Source organism: Sus scrofa, chromosome 18, assembly GCF_000003025.6.
Source record: "Sus scrofa isolate TJ Tabasco breed Duroc chromosome 18, Sscrofa11.1, whole genome shotgun sequence".
Lineage (NCBI taxonomy): Eukaryota > Metazoa > Chordata > Mammalia > Artiodactyla > Suidae > Sus > Sus scrofa.
This window is the reverse complement of record NC_010460.4, coordinates 50806725-50825321: the sequence shown is the minus strand read 5'-3', so window position 1 is coordinate 50825321 and position 18597 is coordinate 50806725. Positions and strand designations below refer to the sequence as shown.

Below are 18597 nucleotides of genomic sequence, written 5' to 3'. Positions count from 1 at the left end.
GCGCCCGTACCAGCTCGTGGCTCTGCGGCTTGCCCTGCAGCTTCTGGTGGTAGTCGAAGGTGAGCCTGTCCAGGACGGCGTGCTCCTCCTCGTCCACCGTGGCCATGGAGCGCTCCTTGTTGATCTTGTCGATGTCGATGCGCTCCTCGCCCTCCAGGATGGCGCTCCACCAGTACTCGCCCACCTTGTTCAGGCTCACCTGGCACACGGGGGCAGACACAGTCAGGGCCGGGGAGGCGGCGCTGGGGACCCAGAGGGGAAGTCGGGGCACTGGCAGGGGACTGGCGCTCCACATCTACGACTGGCTGGTGCCTGTGGTCCTTGCCCCCAGGTCCTCTCGAAGACAGGGACCCCATATGCATCAGAACCCCAGCCCACTCTGACCAAGAACACTTGACATTTCCAAGTGCTCTGAGCCGCGCCCCCCACCCCACCCCCCAGACCTGGTCCCCGTCACAGCCTCCCTGAGCCCAAACAGGAGCTGCTTTCAATGTCCATCTGCCAGGACCCTGCCAGCCTGTCCCCCTTCCCTCCCTCTTGATGACTTTTCTGCTTCCAGATGCAGCACCCGGGCTCCAGCCTGCTGTGGGGGGACCTAGAACCCAGGGGACCAAGCACTCAGCCTGATGATGACCCCCCCTCCCCCAAGCAGAGGTCTGGGTGCCTCTGTCCCACTCTCCTCCCCATCAGGGGAAGAACCACCACGGCCTCACAGGGCAGCCCAAGGAGGGGAGGGAGGAGCTGGGGGTGGGGTGGGCACAAGAACTCCGAGGTGGGAACTGCAGAATAGCAGGGCTTTGTTGGAAGGTGATGCCAAGGACACCCATCCCAGGGGCTGGACCACACAGGGGGGGCCCAGGCCACGCCCCTCCCAGGGTCAGTGGCTGGGCTCATCGGGAAACTCCCAACTGAACTCCCAGCTGATGGTGGGCCGCCCTGCCCACCCTCCCTCGTGCTGTCCCTCAGATGGGATGAAGGTCCCAGGCACATGCAGGGGGCAGAGAGGTGACACGGAGATGACGAGCTGGCAGCCAGAGCAGCTCTTGCTCAGAGGAACACCATGAGAGGAGGGCTACCAGCCATGGCAACCGTGACAAAGTGCCCCCGGAGCTGGGCCACACGCCAGTGACATCAGTCAAGACACTGTGTGCCCACAGGTCATTAGAAGTCAGCCCCATCGCTCACGGGCTAGGGAAGCCCTGCTGCCTGAGTGCACCCAGGGCCCCTGCAGAGCCCAGGTCCAGCAGGGTCACGGCAGAGCTCTGTCCCAGGCTCTGAGAGCCACTGGGGCGTGGGCACTGCTGCGGGAGACAAGTCTCCAGAGAACTGCGAGCACAGCATGAATACCAGCATCTCGGCACATCAGCCAAGGTGAGCCTCCCCGAGTCGGATCGTCCTGGGTAGACACGGCAGGGCTCAGAGGGCAGGCTCTGAGTGCCTCTGTCGCCCGGTCAGATGAATGACCTCTCCTGCCAACACCAGTGTATACACTCAGGGTGAGGGTTCTGTTTCCAGATCTCTGCCCAGCCAGCTTCCTCTAGTTTGCGCACGCAGACCTGACGGGGCCCTCAGAGACCCCAAGGCCAGACCTCGGCATGTCCTTACTGAGCTGCAGCTCTCTGTGCCGACGCAATGAAAACCTTCCAAGGGGGAAATGCATTCGGCTCGTACTAGTGCAGGAAAGACTTGTGAGGTACAGTCAGCTCTGCGTATCCACAGGTTCCGTATCCACTGATGCAACCAACTTCAGATCAAAAATATTTGGGGAGTTCCCACTGTGGCTCAGTGGAAGTGAACCCCACTAGTGTCCATGAGGAAGCAGGTTTGATCCCTGGCCTCGCTCAGTGGGATCTGGCATTGCTGGGGCATAAGCCAGCAGCTGTAGTTCTGACTGACCCCTATCCTGGGAAACCCAGACAGTTCCAAAAAGCAAGACTCAAATTTGCGGAGCTTTTGCAGCTGTTCACATAACGCTGACATTGTCTCGGGTGTTGTAAGTGAGCTAGAGATGGCGGAGAGTGAGCTCTACGCAGATACCGTACTGTTTACGTAAGGACCAGAGTATTCTCGGATGTTGGTATCTGCGGCCAGGGCCATCCTGGAACCATGTCCCCTGAGGATACCGAGAGACGACTGTATTGGCAGAATTATTTAGCCTTATTTTACTTGTATCCCTGTTGGTCGGTTATCAGTGCTAAGACATCCCTCCCACATACTATTACTACTGACAAGTCTTGTAAAACACACACTACAGGAGTTCCCATCATGGCTCAGCGGAAACAAAATCTGACTAGCATCCATGAGGACACAGGTTCAATCCCTGGCCTCGCTCAGTGGGTTAAGGATCCAGCACTGCTGTGAGCTGTGGTGCAGTGCAGGTCGCAGACGAGGCTCAAATCCTGAGTTGCTGTGGCTGTGGCATAAGCCAGCAGCTACAGCTGTGATTCAACCCCTAGCCTGGGAATCTCCATATGCTGCAGGTGTGGCCCTAAAAAGCAAAAAGGAAAAAAAAAAAAAAAAAAAAAAAACCCACATACTATCACCTCTACCTCGAAGTCAGTGCCTCACCTGGATCACCCAGCACTATGGGTACAGCAGAGCCATACTCAAGCCAAGAGCCCCCGGACAGCGCTGCAGGGACCAGCCCAAAGCCGCCCAGGGGCTCTGCTGCTGGTCCCTCTCACATGAGCCAAGAGGGTGTCGGGCCAGGTCCACACGCACATGCAAGCCCAACACAGGCCACAAGACACTGACCCTAAAAACAAGCAGTTTGATGGGCCTCACTGCCCAGCCCGCCTGTGTCCATAGCAGACGTCCACACGGCAGGCTGAGGCACCTGTGGATGCGTTCCCCGGCTCAGCAGTCACGCACGGGCCGCACGCTGGCCTCTGTGTGAACACATGGTCTCTTTCCCCTTCGCAGATACCCAGCAGTGCTGGGTCCTGCGGTAAGTGCATGTTTAACTTTAAAAAAACTGTCAAATTGGTTTCCAAACCAGCACCGTTTTGCCTTCCCGTCTGCAGTGCACAGGAGCTCCAGCAGCCCAATACTGTCGCCAGCACCTGCTACTTGCTGTCCATTCTTGCCAGTTGCCACCTGAGTAAATGTGAAGTGATATGTCACTGTGGCTTTACGTGGTATTTCCTTAATGACTAATGACAGTGCGCGTCTTTTCATGGGCTTATCTGCCATTTCATGTCTTAAACATTTTATTTGAAATAGTTTCAAACTTACAAGTTGCTAGAACTATTTCAGGACAAAGAATACCCGTAGACTCTTCTCAGCTTTGCCCACTGTCAACAGGACGCTAAACCCCCTTTCTTGATCACGTGTGCGTGTCTGCGTACATGCTCTCACTCGGTCTAAGTTTATGTATAATACATGGTAAATTACATGGTATTTTTCCAGAATCATCTTGGCCTTTTACCCCTAATACTTCAATGAGTGTCTCCTTCACAAAGAAATGAAAATTCCTTCCCAATAACTTCAGCTCACCCTCCCTCCAGTGCATGGTCCTGACCACATCTCAGTGGTCCTGTCCCCTTTCATCTGGAACATTCCAACACGTTTGTTTTCTGTTGCTAAAGACCGTTCTTTCTCCCCCATGCCCCTTTTATGGCTGCGCCTGCGGCATGTGGAGGTTCCCAAGCCAGCAATCGAACCCATGCCACAGCAGTGATAACACCAGACCCTTAACCTCTAGGGCACCGGGAAGCTCCCCAACACCATCCTTCACTTCAGGCTTGTTTAACAAATTAATGAGACTCAGGGATGTGCCCCCAGCAGCACACTGCACAGGTGATGCTGCCCCCTCCCAGGATGTCCCACCTGCAGGCACAGATGTCTCATGGCCACATCCACCGGGGGTTCCTCCCTGACCCTGTCTCCCCCACAAGGGCAGGGACACTATGCCTCTGGCCCCGACAGGCGCTGTGCAGTGGCCTGCAGGGGCTTGTCCTCTGTGACAGGAGCATTTACCCCTCTGTCGTCAGCACCGGCTCCTGGATGCCTAGCACGCCAGTAGCTCCCACTCAGGCCCGTCCCTAATGATGCAGCTACAGCGCTCAGGGGTCCGCCTGGCTGGTCTGGGGTCACTGTTATGACCCGGTAACACACTCTCCTTCCTTGGCCTTCCTCCGGGTTCCTATTACCAACCTGGCCCCAGACCCAGGAGCAGTTTCTCAGGGGGACCTCCAGCGAGCTGGCTGGACAGCTCTCCCACAACCTCCTCACAGAAACTTCGAACTGCACGAGAATCAGCTGCCCCAGTGGCCAACGTGTGCTGGTGACTCACCCACACGCCCTCCTTCCCTGGCCTTCGTCACAGAAGCTGGTTTCTATTCAGGGAGGTGGCGTGCCCGGCGAGGAAAACGGCTCCTCGCAGCTGCCCGTACGTGGGATCAAGTTTGGGCCAAGGAGATGCACGGGAGGCTGTGGGACGGGGCTTCCAAGCGGCGCCGTGAAGCAGGACAGAGGTTGGGGAGAAACAGCAGGGGCCCGCTCGGCTCCAGGCCCTTCTGCGGGGAGCCTGCGGCCCCGGCCAGCCCGCTGGCCTCGCGGGGCTTTGCCGGCCGCAGCGGTGTGGGGGCGCATTGCCTGGTTTTCAATGTCATCAACTCGGGCTTTTTTTGAAGCTGAAGCATCAAAGCACTGCAGCAGCCGCGGTGCAGGTGGGGCTTGAGCCAGAGGCCAACCCCGCGGCTCCCGGCGGCAGCGCCCCCTCCTCCTGGAGGACGGAGGGGGAGCGTGGTCTTCTGGTTCTGCCCAGCGCATGCCTCTGTCTCCGGGCAGCTTCTCCGGAATGCTGCCGGAACGTGCTGCCTCAGGCCACCTGCTTCTCAACACCAGCCTCAGCTCTTCCTGGCCGGGACCCGGGGGCTGGCGAGGATGCTCGAGAAACACGTCAGGTCCTGGGACACCTGTGCACTGAAGGCCAAGAGCTCGCAGTTCCTTCCAGGGACCAAGTCCCAGGCTTTGGGTTCTTGCCCAAATGTTAAAGGAACTTATCTGTATTTCAAGCTGAACGATAACCCCCCAGGGCCAGCAAGAGCGCTGGCGGCCACCAATGACAAAACGGAGATGATGAACCACTTCAGAGAGAAACACACATCCTCGCGAGAAAACGGAGAGGGACAGCTGGGAGGCAGGCAGCTCCAGTCAGCAAAGATAAGGTAAAAGGAACAAGGCCAGCGCCAGGGCACGCGGGCATCCGGTGACCCCACAGAAGCAGTGTTCTTCCGGGAAGAGCGCACAGCAACGCCGAGGACTATGGTCAGTCTGTAAGTCCGCTCTAAACAAGCGCTCTAAGGACCGGGGCGCGGCCTGATGGAAACAACCACAGGTTCAAGCACCAGACTCACACACCAGCGTGCGCTCTAAGACGAGCAGATGAAGGCCTGCGAACACTCTGCAGCGCTGCCCCGACTGCAAATGGCTCGAGTGGGGACTGTGTCCCGTGGGGACTGGCTTCGCCCCACCCGTGGCCACGAGCACCGAGACCACGGAGCGTGGCAGGCCTGCCGTCACCACGGCAGGGAGAGCCACCTGGGAGGAGAATCCAGGACAGCGAGCCGATGCGACCGTGGGACAGAACGAGGCATCGGGGGAGGCCCTGATTTCACGTCTCCGTAACCAAGAAAGGAGCTCGCCTGAGAATCAAGAAGCTCGTTTAACATTCCTGCGTGTGGGAGGGAGGAGGCAAGAACTGTCATCCGGTTTTAGCTGCCACCCCTGCCTGCTCGACAAGCCTGCCGGGCCTGTCGGATGTGGATCCGTGGCTCAGGCAAGGAGGGTGGAGTGGCTGGGCATCCAGTGCATCAGGACTCAGAACAAGGACTCTGGCAAGGTGACAGGCACCCCTGGGATCACCCCTCTTGGCCCACATGGCCCCTCAGAGCTGCACCCGAGGCCTGTGCCAGGGGCCTGAGGCAGTCCCCTCAAAGCGCCACACTGAAGGCTTCAAACAGGACGTTCATTCTCCGTCGGAGCCAGGCAGGCCCGCAGCCCAGTGTCCGGGCTGTCCTCCCTGCAGAGCTCCCAGGGCCAGCTGTGCCACGTCGCCCCGCCGCGGCCCTGCTTCACGTCACTCTTCCTGCGTCTATGTCTCCCTTCTGCCTCTCTCTCGTCACTTGTCCCTGGATGTAGGCCCACCTGGGGACGAGCTCGTCACTGCAAGATCCTTAACGTTATACACCACACCTGCAAAGACCCTTCCTCCAAGTGAGGCCCCCATGCAGGTTCTGGGGTGTGGCGAGGACAGGCGGGGCCCTTTTCGGCCCACTTGACCCTCGGCAGGTGGGCCCTTGACTATTTTCTTTCATTGCTCTGGTGCCCGGCACAGGGCCTGGCACTTCATGAAAGCAACCAACAGACATCTGGGGATCAATCCACCAAGGCGCCCAGCCTCCCTCTAAGATGGAGGTATGGGGAGTTCCCATCGGGCTCAGCGGAAGCGAATCTGACTAGTATCCATGAGGACACAGGTTCGATCCCTGGCCTTGCTCAGTGGATTAAGGATCTGGCATTGCCATGAGCTGTGATGTAGGTTGAAGATGCGGCTCAGATCCCATGTGTCTGTGGCTGTGGCCAGCAGCTACAGCTCCGGTTTGACCCCTAGCCTGGGAACCTCCATATGCCGAGGGTGCGGACCTAAAAAGACAGGGGGGAAAAAAAGGCGGAGGTCCAGAGGTCCAGCGAGGCTGAAGGCAGCAAGGGAGCAGGGCTGAGGCTGAGGCAGGCTCAGCAACCACGCTCTGCACCTCCAGAGGCTCGAGGGAGCAGCACTTGTTCTTGGCAGCAAATGCAGCAGGGTCTTCACCCCTCAAAGCAACGTGCTCGCTCTGGCATCGTCTCAGATACACAGCCCTCAACATCACCAATAAATAAATAATTACACCAAGAACATGCCAAACCTTCAGCTCCATAAGCAGTAATGCCTCTGTGACACACGGGCATTCGCTGTCCTAGAAGCCCGTGGCAGGAGAAGAAGCTGCACGCCAGGTATGCCGGGGCGGTGCTGACGGGCAAGCTCCTGAAGGGGGCGTGCTGCTCTGAACAAGTCCTCCTCTTTTCCCGCAAGAGGTGAAGCCGCACCACAAACATGACACCTGTCACGGGTGATGCGAGCCACTCCAAGGAGCCTTGGGAAAGAACCTCCGTAGCACCTGTAATTCTGAGAGGTTTCTTCGTGGGCCCCACAGGGTTAAGCAGGGGCAGAACGCCCACAAGCCACGCCCCCAGCAGTGACAGGTGTACCTCGGCCCACAGCTGGTTCTTCTTTATGACGCCTCGAGCAGGAAGTATTTGGCAAAAGCAAATCAGGAAACGAAAGGCAGCCAGGGCACAAGCCTCCTCCTGGACCAGAGGAGGACCTAGGGTGACCACAGGGCCAGGGTGCCTGACTGGCTGGCCGGGCCTCTCAGCAAGGTCGGCAGGGCAGGCGCTGAGCCCGTCTCCCTGCTCACCTGCCTGGGGCTGTCACTCACGAACGACACCATGCCAGCTGCCAGCTCTCCTCCTCCTCCCCTCTCCCTGCCCTCTGCAGGGCACCTTTCAGCTGAGAGAGAGAGAGGATGGGGGACAGGAGGCCTCTGGGTTTGGGTCTGGCTCCACTCTAAGCAAGCTATTCACCCTCTCTGAGCGCCGGCATCCCGATTTATAAAACGAGCTTGCACGCCCAGGCACCGCACAGAGCGGGGCCCAAGGGCACTCCATCCACGGAGGCCACAGCCCTACCACGTTCACACGCAAGGGCACACAACACATGTCAAAGGCGGCACAGCTCTGAGACAACCAGGAGGGAGTCGGCGGCCCCTGCGGCAACAGAACCGCTAAGAGGTGAGCAACCTGGTAGCAACCCCAGTTCTACAGAAGTAACGTGAGGAAGAGGCTGCCTCGGTTCCCTGCTTCACCCAACGGGCGTGGGGGCTGTGAGCTGTGCTGGGAACCTTGAGTGTGGTGACTTTCCATGGAAAGGTCAGTCCTTCCATCCCAGGCAGGGACTCAGGTTTACGGGGCTGCAGATAACAGAAGAGGGGGCACAGCCGAGCCGCCCATGGGGACGAGCAGTACGTGGTACTGTACTGGTCAGTCCGTCGACCCCACACAGGCTCTGTGAGGCCCGGCGTCCGTGGACGACAGAGCACCGAGAGTCGGGGTCCATGCTCCCTGAGAGCACCGAGCTAGCACAGCCACACCTGCAAGGGTGGGCTACCAGCCACTGGCTCTCACTGGCCACCTGTGTGACCTCAGGGGGCAAGGGGATAATGCCACCCTGGCTTTCCACCTCCGACGACCTTGGGAAGCGCCACTGGGCTGTGGCCAAGAAGGCGAAGTAGAAAACTTGGAAGGGCGGGGAGGTGGGACAGAGCCAGGTCACACCAAAAATCGGGCAGATGTGACTGGGCTCTGCCCCCAGGGGTTCCCGTCACGCAGAGAAGCCTGTATGCGCTCGGGGATCCCAGGCCTGCCACGACCTCCAGCCACCCCAGCCCCGAACAGAGCCCCGCGGGCCTTGTTGGTCAGGAGCGAGCAGGCAGGCCTACCGGCGCCTGTGCGCAGAGAGCAGTGGGTCCTGATGAGACCGAAAGGAGCATTTCTTTCTTTCCCGCACGCCTGGCACAGGAGCATCCCTGCATAAAACCCTGCGGCCCTGTGTACAGAGACCCAGCGTTTTTCTTTTCATCCTCAGCCCTTCGCCATGGCCCCGCTGAGCACCCCAGCAGGAGGGAAGAGGAGAGCAAAGAGCCCAAACACATGGCCTCCCTTCGCTGTGCGAGCCTCCCTGGGTGCTGCCCACTGACCAGGCACGAGGCTCTGAGCAGCAACTAGAACACATACCTCTCCACCTGGATCCTGCCCCCGCGGCCAGCGTGGCCCGCTGAGCCCCACTTTGTCAAAGAAGCCTGCATGTCTGGATTGATCAGCTCTGCGGCATTCGGACGGCACCCACGATCTGCCTTTCAGTTGGTGACTGATTCGGCTCTGCCTTAGGTGTAACTGAATCCCTGGGGAGAAGCCTCTGGGACAGAGGGGACGCGGCTGGTGTGTGAGCACAGCCGCACTGGGGATGATGCCCCGCCAGGACCTCCTCTGTGGTCACTGCAGGTGGTTGTGCGAGGGCAGGAGGACAGAAAGGGGTGAGAAACACTGCAGTCAAGTGTCCCCGAGTTCCTTGTTGACACCTACCCCACGTCAAGGAGCCAAGCAATGGCATTCCAAGGGACCAGGGCTGTAGAGGCAGCAGCGACAGTCAGCTGAGGCCCACAAAGGCGCAGGAACACCCAGCAAACGCCCTGCCGGCAGGGCCCGACCCCTCACGGCAGCACAGCCCGCACTCACCAGGACGCACTTCCCGGGCTCGAGGCTCCACAGGGAGCTCTCGGTGTTGATCCTGTGGGTGAACGTGCCTTCCATGAGGACCCGCTCCCCGCTCTCCTCCAGCACGGCCACCCGGATGGAGCTGCTGCTGAGGGCCACGGAGACCTGCAATGGAGCGGGAGAGAATCGGGTCTTGCCGGGAAGGCGGTGCCCTGCCTCTTCCAAAGCGGGAGGGGACGCCCGTTTCCCGGGCACCTGACCACACGCTGCAGGAAAACAAGAGGCAAAACCATCCGCCCCGGGGGCCGCGGGCCTCTGAACGAGGCATGCCAGCCAGTCCGCATCTGAAGCAGCCTCTGCATCCGCATCTCCTTCAAGGAAACTCATGAGACGATGTCTTGAGACGCGTAACAGCGCGTGGGTGCTTCGTGGAAACGGCTGGCCTCTCGAGGAAACCTGCCCCCTGGAGAGATGAGGCCAGCGGCCCTGGGCGCCCTGGGTGATGCCACGGCCAGCCCGCTGCCCTCGGGAGCCTATCCCCCCACTCCCCAGGCGCTGGCCACGGCCCTGCCCCGCTCTCACGGGAGCTGCCGGCGCAGGGTCACTTCAGGCCTGGACGGACCCTGGGCAGCACGTGCCGAAGCACATGGACCAAGTCAGCGACCGGGAGAGGAAAGAAAACAGAACTCCAGTTTAGGGTTGGTTTTTTTTGTTTTTTTGTTTTTCATTTCTTTTGGATTCTAAATTCTGTGCATTTTATCATGTAAACCTCTTTTTGTAATAGTATTTGCACGATGTATGCACTATGTGAACAGCTGCTGGAGGGGAAAATCTGGGCCTTTCTCAGGGTGGGTAGGGTCAGTCAAGGGGTCAAAGCAGTCTAGAGATGGCCTCCTACATCGCTTACTAAGTGCTTAATAAATGCTTATAAAGCACCTGAAAAGAAACCCTCAATGTCACAGAATTTCCCAACTGGAGGTTACATTTGTCGGTGGAACGTGACACTCCAAGCTCCCTGTTGGAGTTAAATAATCATAAATAACCATAAATAAGCGGGGGGAAGGGGAGTGATGCCCGTGCATGCAGCCACGTGGGCCCAGGGGTGTCCTGTGAGCCACAGCTCCACCCGCGCCCAGCTTCTAGGAGAGCTGACCATCACCCAGCCGGTTCTGCCAAAGCAGACACAACTCACTTCCCTCCAAGCTGTCCAACAGCAGCCCTGCCCACTTCTAGAGAGATCCAGACAATCACTGGCCAAATGAGGCGTCTCTGACCATGAACTCGCAGGGGCAGCAAACACCTGACAGAGGGGGCCAAGGCTCCATCAGTCCCGGCCTCCCAGGAGCAAGCCCCCTGTAACAGAGTCCTCCCGCCGGCTTTACGTAACAGGATGATTTCCAAATCTGAGCAAGCTTCTCACGATGCTTGTCTCTGGCACAAAGGGGACGAGCCAGGAGGGGCTTCCAGGAGCTGTGGTTCAAGATGTCACTCTAGGGACAGACGGTCAACTCCTGACCTCCAGGACCCACAGAGACGACAGGAACAAAGCATAAGGAGAAAACGTCCAGACAACACAAGGGAATAAGGGGGAGGCCGAGACAGAGACGAGCTTACGACAACTCTGTGGGGAGAAAGGACAGGAGCAGGGGACAGACACCACAGAGGGGACGAGCACAGCCACACACAGCTTCGGCCGGCAGTCAGCAGGCGTGGAACACAGAGGCAGAGCAGCTGAGTTGGTCCATGGGGCAGCTGGGCCAGTGGAAGCCCCTCAGAAGGGCCTGGAACCCAGGAGTTCCCGTCGTGGCGCAGTGGTTAATGAATCCGACTAGGAACCATGAGGTTGCGGGTTCGGTCCCTGCCCTTGCTCAGTGGGTTAACGATCCGGCGTTGGCGTGAGCCGGGGTGTAGGTTGCAGACGTGGCTCGGATCTCGCGTTGCTGTGGCTCTGGCGTAGGCTGGCAGCTACAGCTCCAATTCGACCCCTAGCCTGGGAACCTCCATATGCCACGGGAGCAGCCCAAAGAAATAGCAAAAAGACAAAAAAAAAAAAAAAAAAAAGAAGGGCCTGGAACCCAGTGTGGCTACAGAGCAACAGGAGGCCCTGCTCCAAAAGAAACTGACCAGCAGTCTGAGGGGCCTGGGTGGACACCCAGCCCAACAGACTGTGCGGCAAGGCCAAGCGGTTGACTTCTGAGCTGTCAGCAGCTGCAGGAGGAGCAGACCTCATACATGCAAAGGAGACTTCATACACTGACCTCATCCCTACTCAAAAGAACAGGGAAAATCTATTTTTAAAATTAAAAAAGACAAACAGGGAACTAAGGATGGCATCCTATGAGAAAAGCCAGCAGCACGAAAGACAGGTTAAAAAAAAAAAAAAAGTAACTATCAAAGAGTTAATTAGGAAAAAAGGGAATTCTAAAATATTTCCCATTTATATCCTCAGATCAGAGAAGATACTGTATTTATAGAACCAGAATAAAATAAAATAAAATGAGATTGAAACAAATAAAAAACACTTAGAAAAAAAATACAGCGACAATAAAGTTTTCAATAGAAAGGCTGCAAGACAAAGCCAAAGAAGTCAAGGTAGAGACCACAAAACACAACCCAGGCCATCAGTTTGGCACCCCGTCAACGGTGACAGCAGCAAGACGACTTTCCAGAACCTAAGAAAAAGATGCCTTCAGACTGAAAAGACCCACTGAGGGCTGAACAGAATGAATGAAAGAGGACTTTAAAAACTCATGATAAAATGTAATACATTCGTGGAGTAATTTTAAAAAAAAACTCATGATATTTCATATCACTGAGTATTTGAAATAAGGTCCTAAAAGTTCCAAACAGGAGAAAAAAAAATTTTTATGCAACAAAGAACCTGACTGGGAGATTTCTAGAGTGAGTAAGAGTGGATGTAAGACCACAACGGGACCACGCCTGCAAGCCTGTTTCGGGGAGAATATTTCTTAAACTTAGAATTCGATGCAAACCCAAACCACGAAGCAAGTGAAAGGCTACAATAATGACATTTTAAGACATTCGAGAACACTGTACTTACTACACATCATTTTGAGAAAGTTGTCTGGGGCCCTACCGCAATACAATGAGGACGAAAACCAACACCGAGGAAGACCTGGGTAAGGAGGGGCAAAAGGCACCCACTTCCCCTTATGAGCTGAGTAAGTCCTGGGATCTAATGTACAGCAAGGTGACTGCAGTGAACCACAAAAGCGTGCATTTGAAAGTTGCTGAGAGAGGAGAACTTAAAAGCTCTCATCACAAGAAAAAAAAAAAAAGATTGGAGTTCCCATTATGGCACAGCGGAAACGAATCTGACTAGAAACCATGAGATTGCGGGTTCGATCCCTGGCCTCGCTCAGGGGGTTAAGGATCTGGCGTTGCCGTGAGCTGTGGCATGGGCTGGCAGCTGTAGCTCCGATTTGACCCTAGCCTGAGAACCTCCATACGCCACGGGTGCAGCCCTAAAAAGCAAGATTTACGTCTTCAGGAGAGTTTTCTTATCTGCAAAATAAGAGGTTAGACCCAAAATCTCTGGAGTTCAATTTTCCAGCCTTAAAATCCTATGAAATGCCAGGTTTATGACTGGCCCCAGCAGACATCGGCATCTACGTCCAGATCACAAAGTTCCTTCTCCTGCCCCACTGCTACGCCGAGGACAGAACGGGGCACTCGGCTTCTTTTCCATGCGGACAAAGCAAAGTGCATGGTGAAGCAAAGACCTAACTACATTTCACAAACGCATGAGACCAAAGCTTGAATTTGAGGCATTTTTCTTTAGAGTCACCAACAAAATGATAAAAACAAAAAACGGCTGCATGTAAAATAAGAACCACCGAACATAAAGCCTACGTACAAGCACTGACTGGCGCCTCGACCCTGAGAGGCAAACCTGCTTCTGCGGAAGAAATCAACAAGGAGCACGGGAGAGACCAAGTTCTGAGGCCTCAAGCACCAAGCTGCAGCTAAAGAGGGGGCCCAGCACCCCCCAACACATCCTTCACCCCCAAACCCTTGCCCCCTCACGTAGAGCTACCCACAAACCCAGAACCACTACGACTTTATCGGCTGAGCAGCTACACCCTCGCTACCATGATGACGACATCTGATAGGTGCCGCAGACAAACACCAGAAATAAGCCCTGCTGACAGGTAGCTGTGACAGGTACCAGAGGGAACGGCTGGAAAGGAGCCAGTCCAGAGAGAAAGTGGCAACTCAGAGGAAACCCTTAGGCCAGCAAAAGCCAAGAGATACAAAATAAACTTATCCTCAAGTTTCAAGGGAGGCATGTCTAAAACTCTTAAATCACTAAGAACTAGAGACGTCAGGAATTTTTAAAAGGCAGCAGCAGTACAAGAGTGACATGGAAACTGAAAGTTGCTAAAAGAAGAAATCTTAAAAGTTCTCATCACACTCACACAGCTGTAACACAGTGAGGATGTTAACTAGTCTTACTGTGGTGACCATTTCTCAGTAGGCACAGACACTGAGCCATTATTCTGTACACCGGAAACTAATGTAACGCGCGGCATGTCAACTACACATCAATTTCTGTTTTTTAACGACGGGAAAAACACTATTAAAGGAGAAAAAGATTAATCACGTAAGAAACTAGTGAAAATTAAATCAGCAGGTGTCACATAAGTGCCAACAACAGACAAATAAATGGCTGACGTAAGCATGCCTCTTTCAATCCCGGTGTCACAAACGCGTGGGCTCATGCACATCCACACACCTCCAAGTGGCGACAGCACTGGGTCCAGAGCGAGGACAAACCAGCCTGGGGAGACCCTGAACCAATGGCTCTCTACGCTTCCTCCTGTGTCCCCCACAACAGCCTCGAAGGGCTGCTGGGAAGAAGGTTCTAGGCAGTGCCCGGCTGCACGGGGCTGGCTAAGCCATCAGAGTACCTGTCTAGGCTTCACACGGCACCTGCCACTCCACGGAACTGCGGTGCTGCACCTGGCGTCCGTACCTGAGCCCCACGCACATCAGCTCAGGAACAGCAATCTTGTCCGCGTCTTGGGGACTGTCACACACTCAGGAAATGTCTCACGCAGAAATGAGCAAAGCCCAGGGCTCCCCTTGGTGAAATCAAGGCCATATCATCCTAGAGGTTGTGGCACGTGCATCTGACCTACGCAGGATGGGCTGCCCCTCAGCGCGATGAATGAAGGTCAGGCCCCCCGCAGCACACTGCTCACAGCCCGACGCCCCAATTACCAGTGTGCACATCCAAGACGCCATTCTCCCGGGTGGCTGTGGAAAGTACACCAAGGGCGTCGGGTAACCTGGGTCCCTTAAGGCAAAGAAAGAAAAAATACTAGTCTTATGCTGGGCCTAACACAAGTCCCTCCGGAGAAAGCTCCAGAAGTTCGTGGAGAAGTAGAAGACGGACACTAGAACCAGGAAGCTGTAACATTTTTAGCCAAATAATGAAGTGTGGTAACCAACACTCCGATAATTTATTCACCCACACACAAGGCAATCCTACCAAAAAACAACATGAAAATTAACACCTTCGGGCAGTAAGACCTTAGAAGACACTGGGCAGGCTGCTCTGATAAGGAAGGTGGCCTGCCTCCGCTAGGACCTACCAGAATCACAGGGGACACTGACATCAGAAGCAGGGTCCCCAGGGATGACCCCTGGTCCCAGTTGGACCCCAAAGGCCATCTAGCCGGGGGTCACAAGCCCTGGAGAGAGCTCCTCGGACCGGGGAGGGGAGAGAGGGAGGACAGGCAGACAGCCACTCCTGCTGACACGGTCCCCAAGTCCATGCGGAGCCGTGAAGGCTCAGGGCACAGCGGCAGGCTGTCCTGCGGCTGTCTCCCATGCTGCGGAGCGAGCTGCACTGTCTGATGCTGGCCGGAAGCTGCAGTCTTCTCCAGGCTTCCCTGGCCCCGCTCGGATGCCTGCACAGGACGGGTGTGTTTTAGGGAGAGGCTGGGGAGCCAGGGAGAGACCAGCAAGGGACCTTGGGATGGGCGGTACAGTCTGGAGGGTGGATGTGCGCGTGCATCCAGCCAGCAGGAGCCACTTCCACGGCGGTGGTTTGTCTAAAGTCTACACAAACTCAGCGTCACACGCATGCTCTGAAACAGTCTCCTAAAGAAGCCAGCGGTTACTTCTCTTTACAAAGGGAAGCGTGGGGCACGGGGAAAAGAGCATGAGCTTTGGAAGCAGACACACCCGGATCACACCTCGGCTTTACCACCGCACCCATCCAGCCACTCGTCCCTCAAAAACACTGGGTCAGAGCGCCCTGGTCTCACTCCCGGCACAACAGGAGGGAGGGAGACGCCGTGGTGAATTCTCCACTTCAATCTGCATAACTGAGTACCTCTTCTCGGCCTCAATTTCTCATCTTCAAAACACGAAAGATACTGCTCACTTTGCAGGTTGCAGTTTCTCAAGACAACTGCAATAAGGCAACAGTTTCTGACACACAGCACAATCCTTTACACTATGGATTAAGGCAACAATACGCCACTTCACGCGAGCCTCCCTCTTTAAAGAGAGGCCGCCCTATCTTCAACAAGCCACAAAACCGTGCTCCTCAGCAACGCGCCCAAGTCAGCATCTCCCCCCCAGTGCCGGGCTAAACGTCTACTCTCGCAAGCTCAGGAAGATGGGCAGCGCCTCAAGCCGCTCCTGTTAGAGCTGCACGAGCCCAGGGCTAGAAGTCCATCGGTAACTGGAGAACCCACGGTTCTCTACTCTGCCTCTGGGGCTCCACTTTCGCCGTCTCTGAAATGGGTATAACAACTGCCCCACCTCCGTGCACTGCTTTGCCAGAGACTAAATGCAATAAATGTAAGAGGGTGTTGTACTTCAAAAAAAAAAAAAAAAGCTCAGGTGCCATACACACAGGGGGCTAAGGTGAGTCTCACACTTGATATGGTGGGGGGGTGCGGGTGTTTGTGACTTAAGAGGCAGTCCTGTGCTGGTGGTTAAGGAGGGAGCCCAGGGATGGAAAGGACAGGCTGGGTCAGCTCCAGTGCAGCTCACGGCCTAAAGCCTGCACCTCAAGACGAGAAACTGTGGGAGCTCCTGCTGTGGCTCAGTAGGTTACAAATCTGACGTGTATCCATGAGGACGAGGGCTCAATCCCTGGCCTCGCTCGGCAGGTTAAGGATCTGGGGTTGCCGTGAGCTGCGGTGTGGGTCGCAGACACAGCTTGGACCTGGTGTTGCTGTGGCTGTGGTGTAGGCCAGCAGCTGCAGCTCCGATTCAACCCCCAACCTTCGAACTTCCATATGCCATGGGTGCAGCCCGAAAGAAGCCCAAAAAAAAAAAAAAAAAAAAAAAAAAAAAAAAAAGGAGCAGCAGTAGCAGCTGAGTGGAAAAGCTGGAAGAAGAAGAACCCCCGCAGTTACCTGCTTGCCCTTCACCACGTGCTTGGGCACTGGCACCTTCAGCTCCAGGTCGGTGTAGTCCTGAGACCAGGTGTAGTTCTCGCGCACAGCACCGTTATAGCTGTCGGGGTTTCTCTGGAACTGCTCCTGTCTCCTGAGAAAGAACAAGAAGTAAGATGAGAGCCAGGCCCATCTGCAGCAAGGCCGCCGAGTGCCCAGATCCATCCTGCCTCTAGATCCTCAAGTTCTACCTCATCTCACTTGGTTTGGCGTCTCCAACACCTTCTCTCTGGCCAATTTCCATTCTGACCCCCCTCCTAAGGCCTCCTGGAAAGGCGCAGGGACAATGAAAAAGCCAAGACGACCCTGAGTGCGGCACCCAAGTCCCCGGCACAGCCTGGTCCTCCTGGCCGTCACGAAGCTAAGAAACCAGCCGGTCCACAAGTCAAAGTGCCTCATCAATAAAATCCTGGGGCTTGCGGGTGCCTGGTTTCTCATAAACTGCTCAGCAGAGCCTATCTTAAAAAAAAACAAAAAGCAAAATGACTTCAGCCCGCAGCCACTCAACTTCAATCCTAATCCAAGCCCGCCTCCGTTTTCTCCTGGTAAATAAATCAAAGCCAAGGCGACACACTCAACGGCAGACTTGCTTCGAGGTGAGCTGTGTGCTCAGGAGACCGCCCGGAAAACTCAGGCAGCCGATTCTTCCTGTACACTCACCACCAACCCAGCAGAGACACAGACGGGCATGGCCAAGAAGCGAATGTCAAAGGTAACACCTGATAAAACACCTGCCCTAAAACTTCACAGTGTTAATAAGAGTATAAATGCCATGTACAAGTACGCTTAGAGTCCATCATAGCGCGTTTTCAATCTACACTCAAGACAGAAGCTTACTGTGGAGGAGGCAACACCTAAGGCAAAGACACGCCGACCACGGGCGCGACTGGGCCACGCTCTCCTGCCCTCGGGGAGACGGGTAGGGGCGGCTGGAGGGAGAGGCCAATGGGCAGGTTCCACTCACTGCGCGCCGCCCCCCCGCCCCGTGTCGCAGATGGGAACACACAGGACAGAGGCAAGAATGCACACGCCCCCTGTGCCCCACACCTCCAGTCAGGAGGGCTTGGGAGTGGCAGTTAATGAGGATGCACTTCTTCTGGCTAAACTTTAAAGCCTCCTGGGGGTGTGCTTAATACGCCTCACATTGGGAAGTCGGCCTCCCCCGCGGCGATGTGAACGGAGGAGGGAAAGGCGACAGTGACGCGGCTGCAAGCCAAGGCTCGCTGAGGGCTGTCAGCCACCCTAGAAGCTGAAGAGACAAAGAAAAATTCTTTTTTTTTTTTTTTTGGTCTCTTTGCCTTTTCTAGGGCCACTCTCGCAGCATATGGAGGTTCCCCGCCTATGCCAGAGCCACAGCAACTCAGGATCCGAGCCGCGTCTGCAACCTACACTACAGCTCACAGCAACTCCAGATCCTTAACCCACTGAGCAAGGCCAGGGATCGAACCCGCAACCTCATGGTTCCCAGTCAGATTCATTAACCACTGTGCCACAACAGGAACTCCAAAGAAAAATTCTACCCAGAGTCTCAAAAGGAGTGCGGCCCTGAGACCTGTGCTGCCACAACTCTGGGAAGACGAATTTCTGTGGATCTAAACCATCCAGTTTGTGGTACTTTTTGCAGCAGTTTAGGTCAGGGGCAGGGCTAAGCGCTAACCAGTCAGAAGAGATGCCAGCCCCAAACCACCTGCTCGGGCTGGCCACGGAGGGATGGCAGGCCTCTGTGGGGACCGAAAGCCAAGGAGAGAGCAGGTGGGGCAAAGGGGACGGGACCCAGGATGGTCAGACTAAGCTTCATGTGGATGCCACCAATGCAACTGTTCAGAAAGACTGCTGAGCA

General features: G+C 55.9%; 1 protein-coding gene across 2 annotated transcripts in view; it reads right to left on the bottom strand.

Moving 5' to 3' along the window:
* Nucleotides 1–18597, bottom strand: part of NUDCD3 (NudC domain containing 3) — a 71268-nt gene that overhangs the window by 5015 nt on the left and 47656 nt on the right. For both annotated transcript variants that reach the window (XM_003134880.6, XM_013985824.2), the window contains 3 exons: nt 16719–16851; nt 9340–9483; nt 11–199 (listed from right to left, as the gene is read on the bottom strand). In XM_003134880.6, coding sequence (XP_003134928.3) covers nt 11–199; nt 9340–9483; nt 16719–16851 — 466 coding nt within the window. The remainder of the gene's footprint in view (nt 1–10; nt 200–9339; nt 9484–16718; nt 16852–18597) is intronic.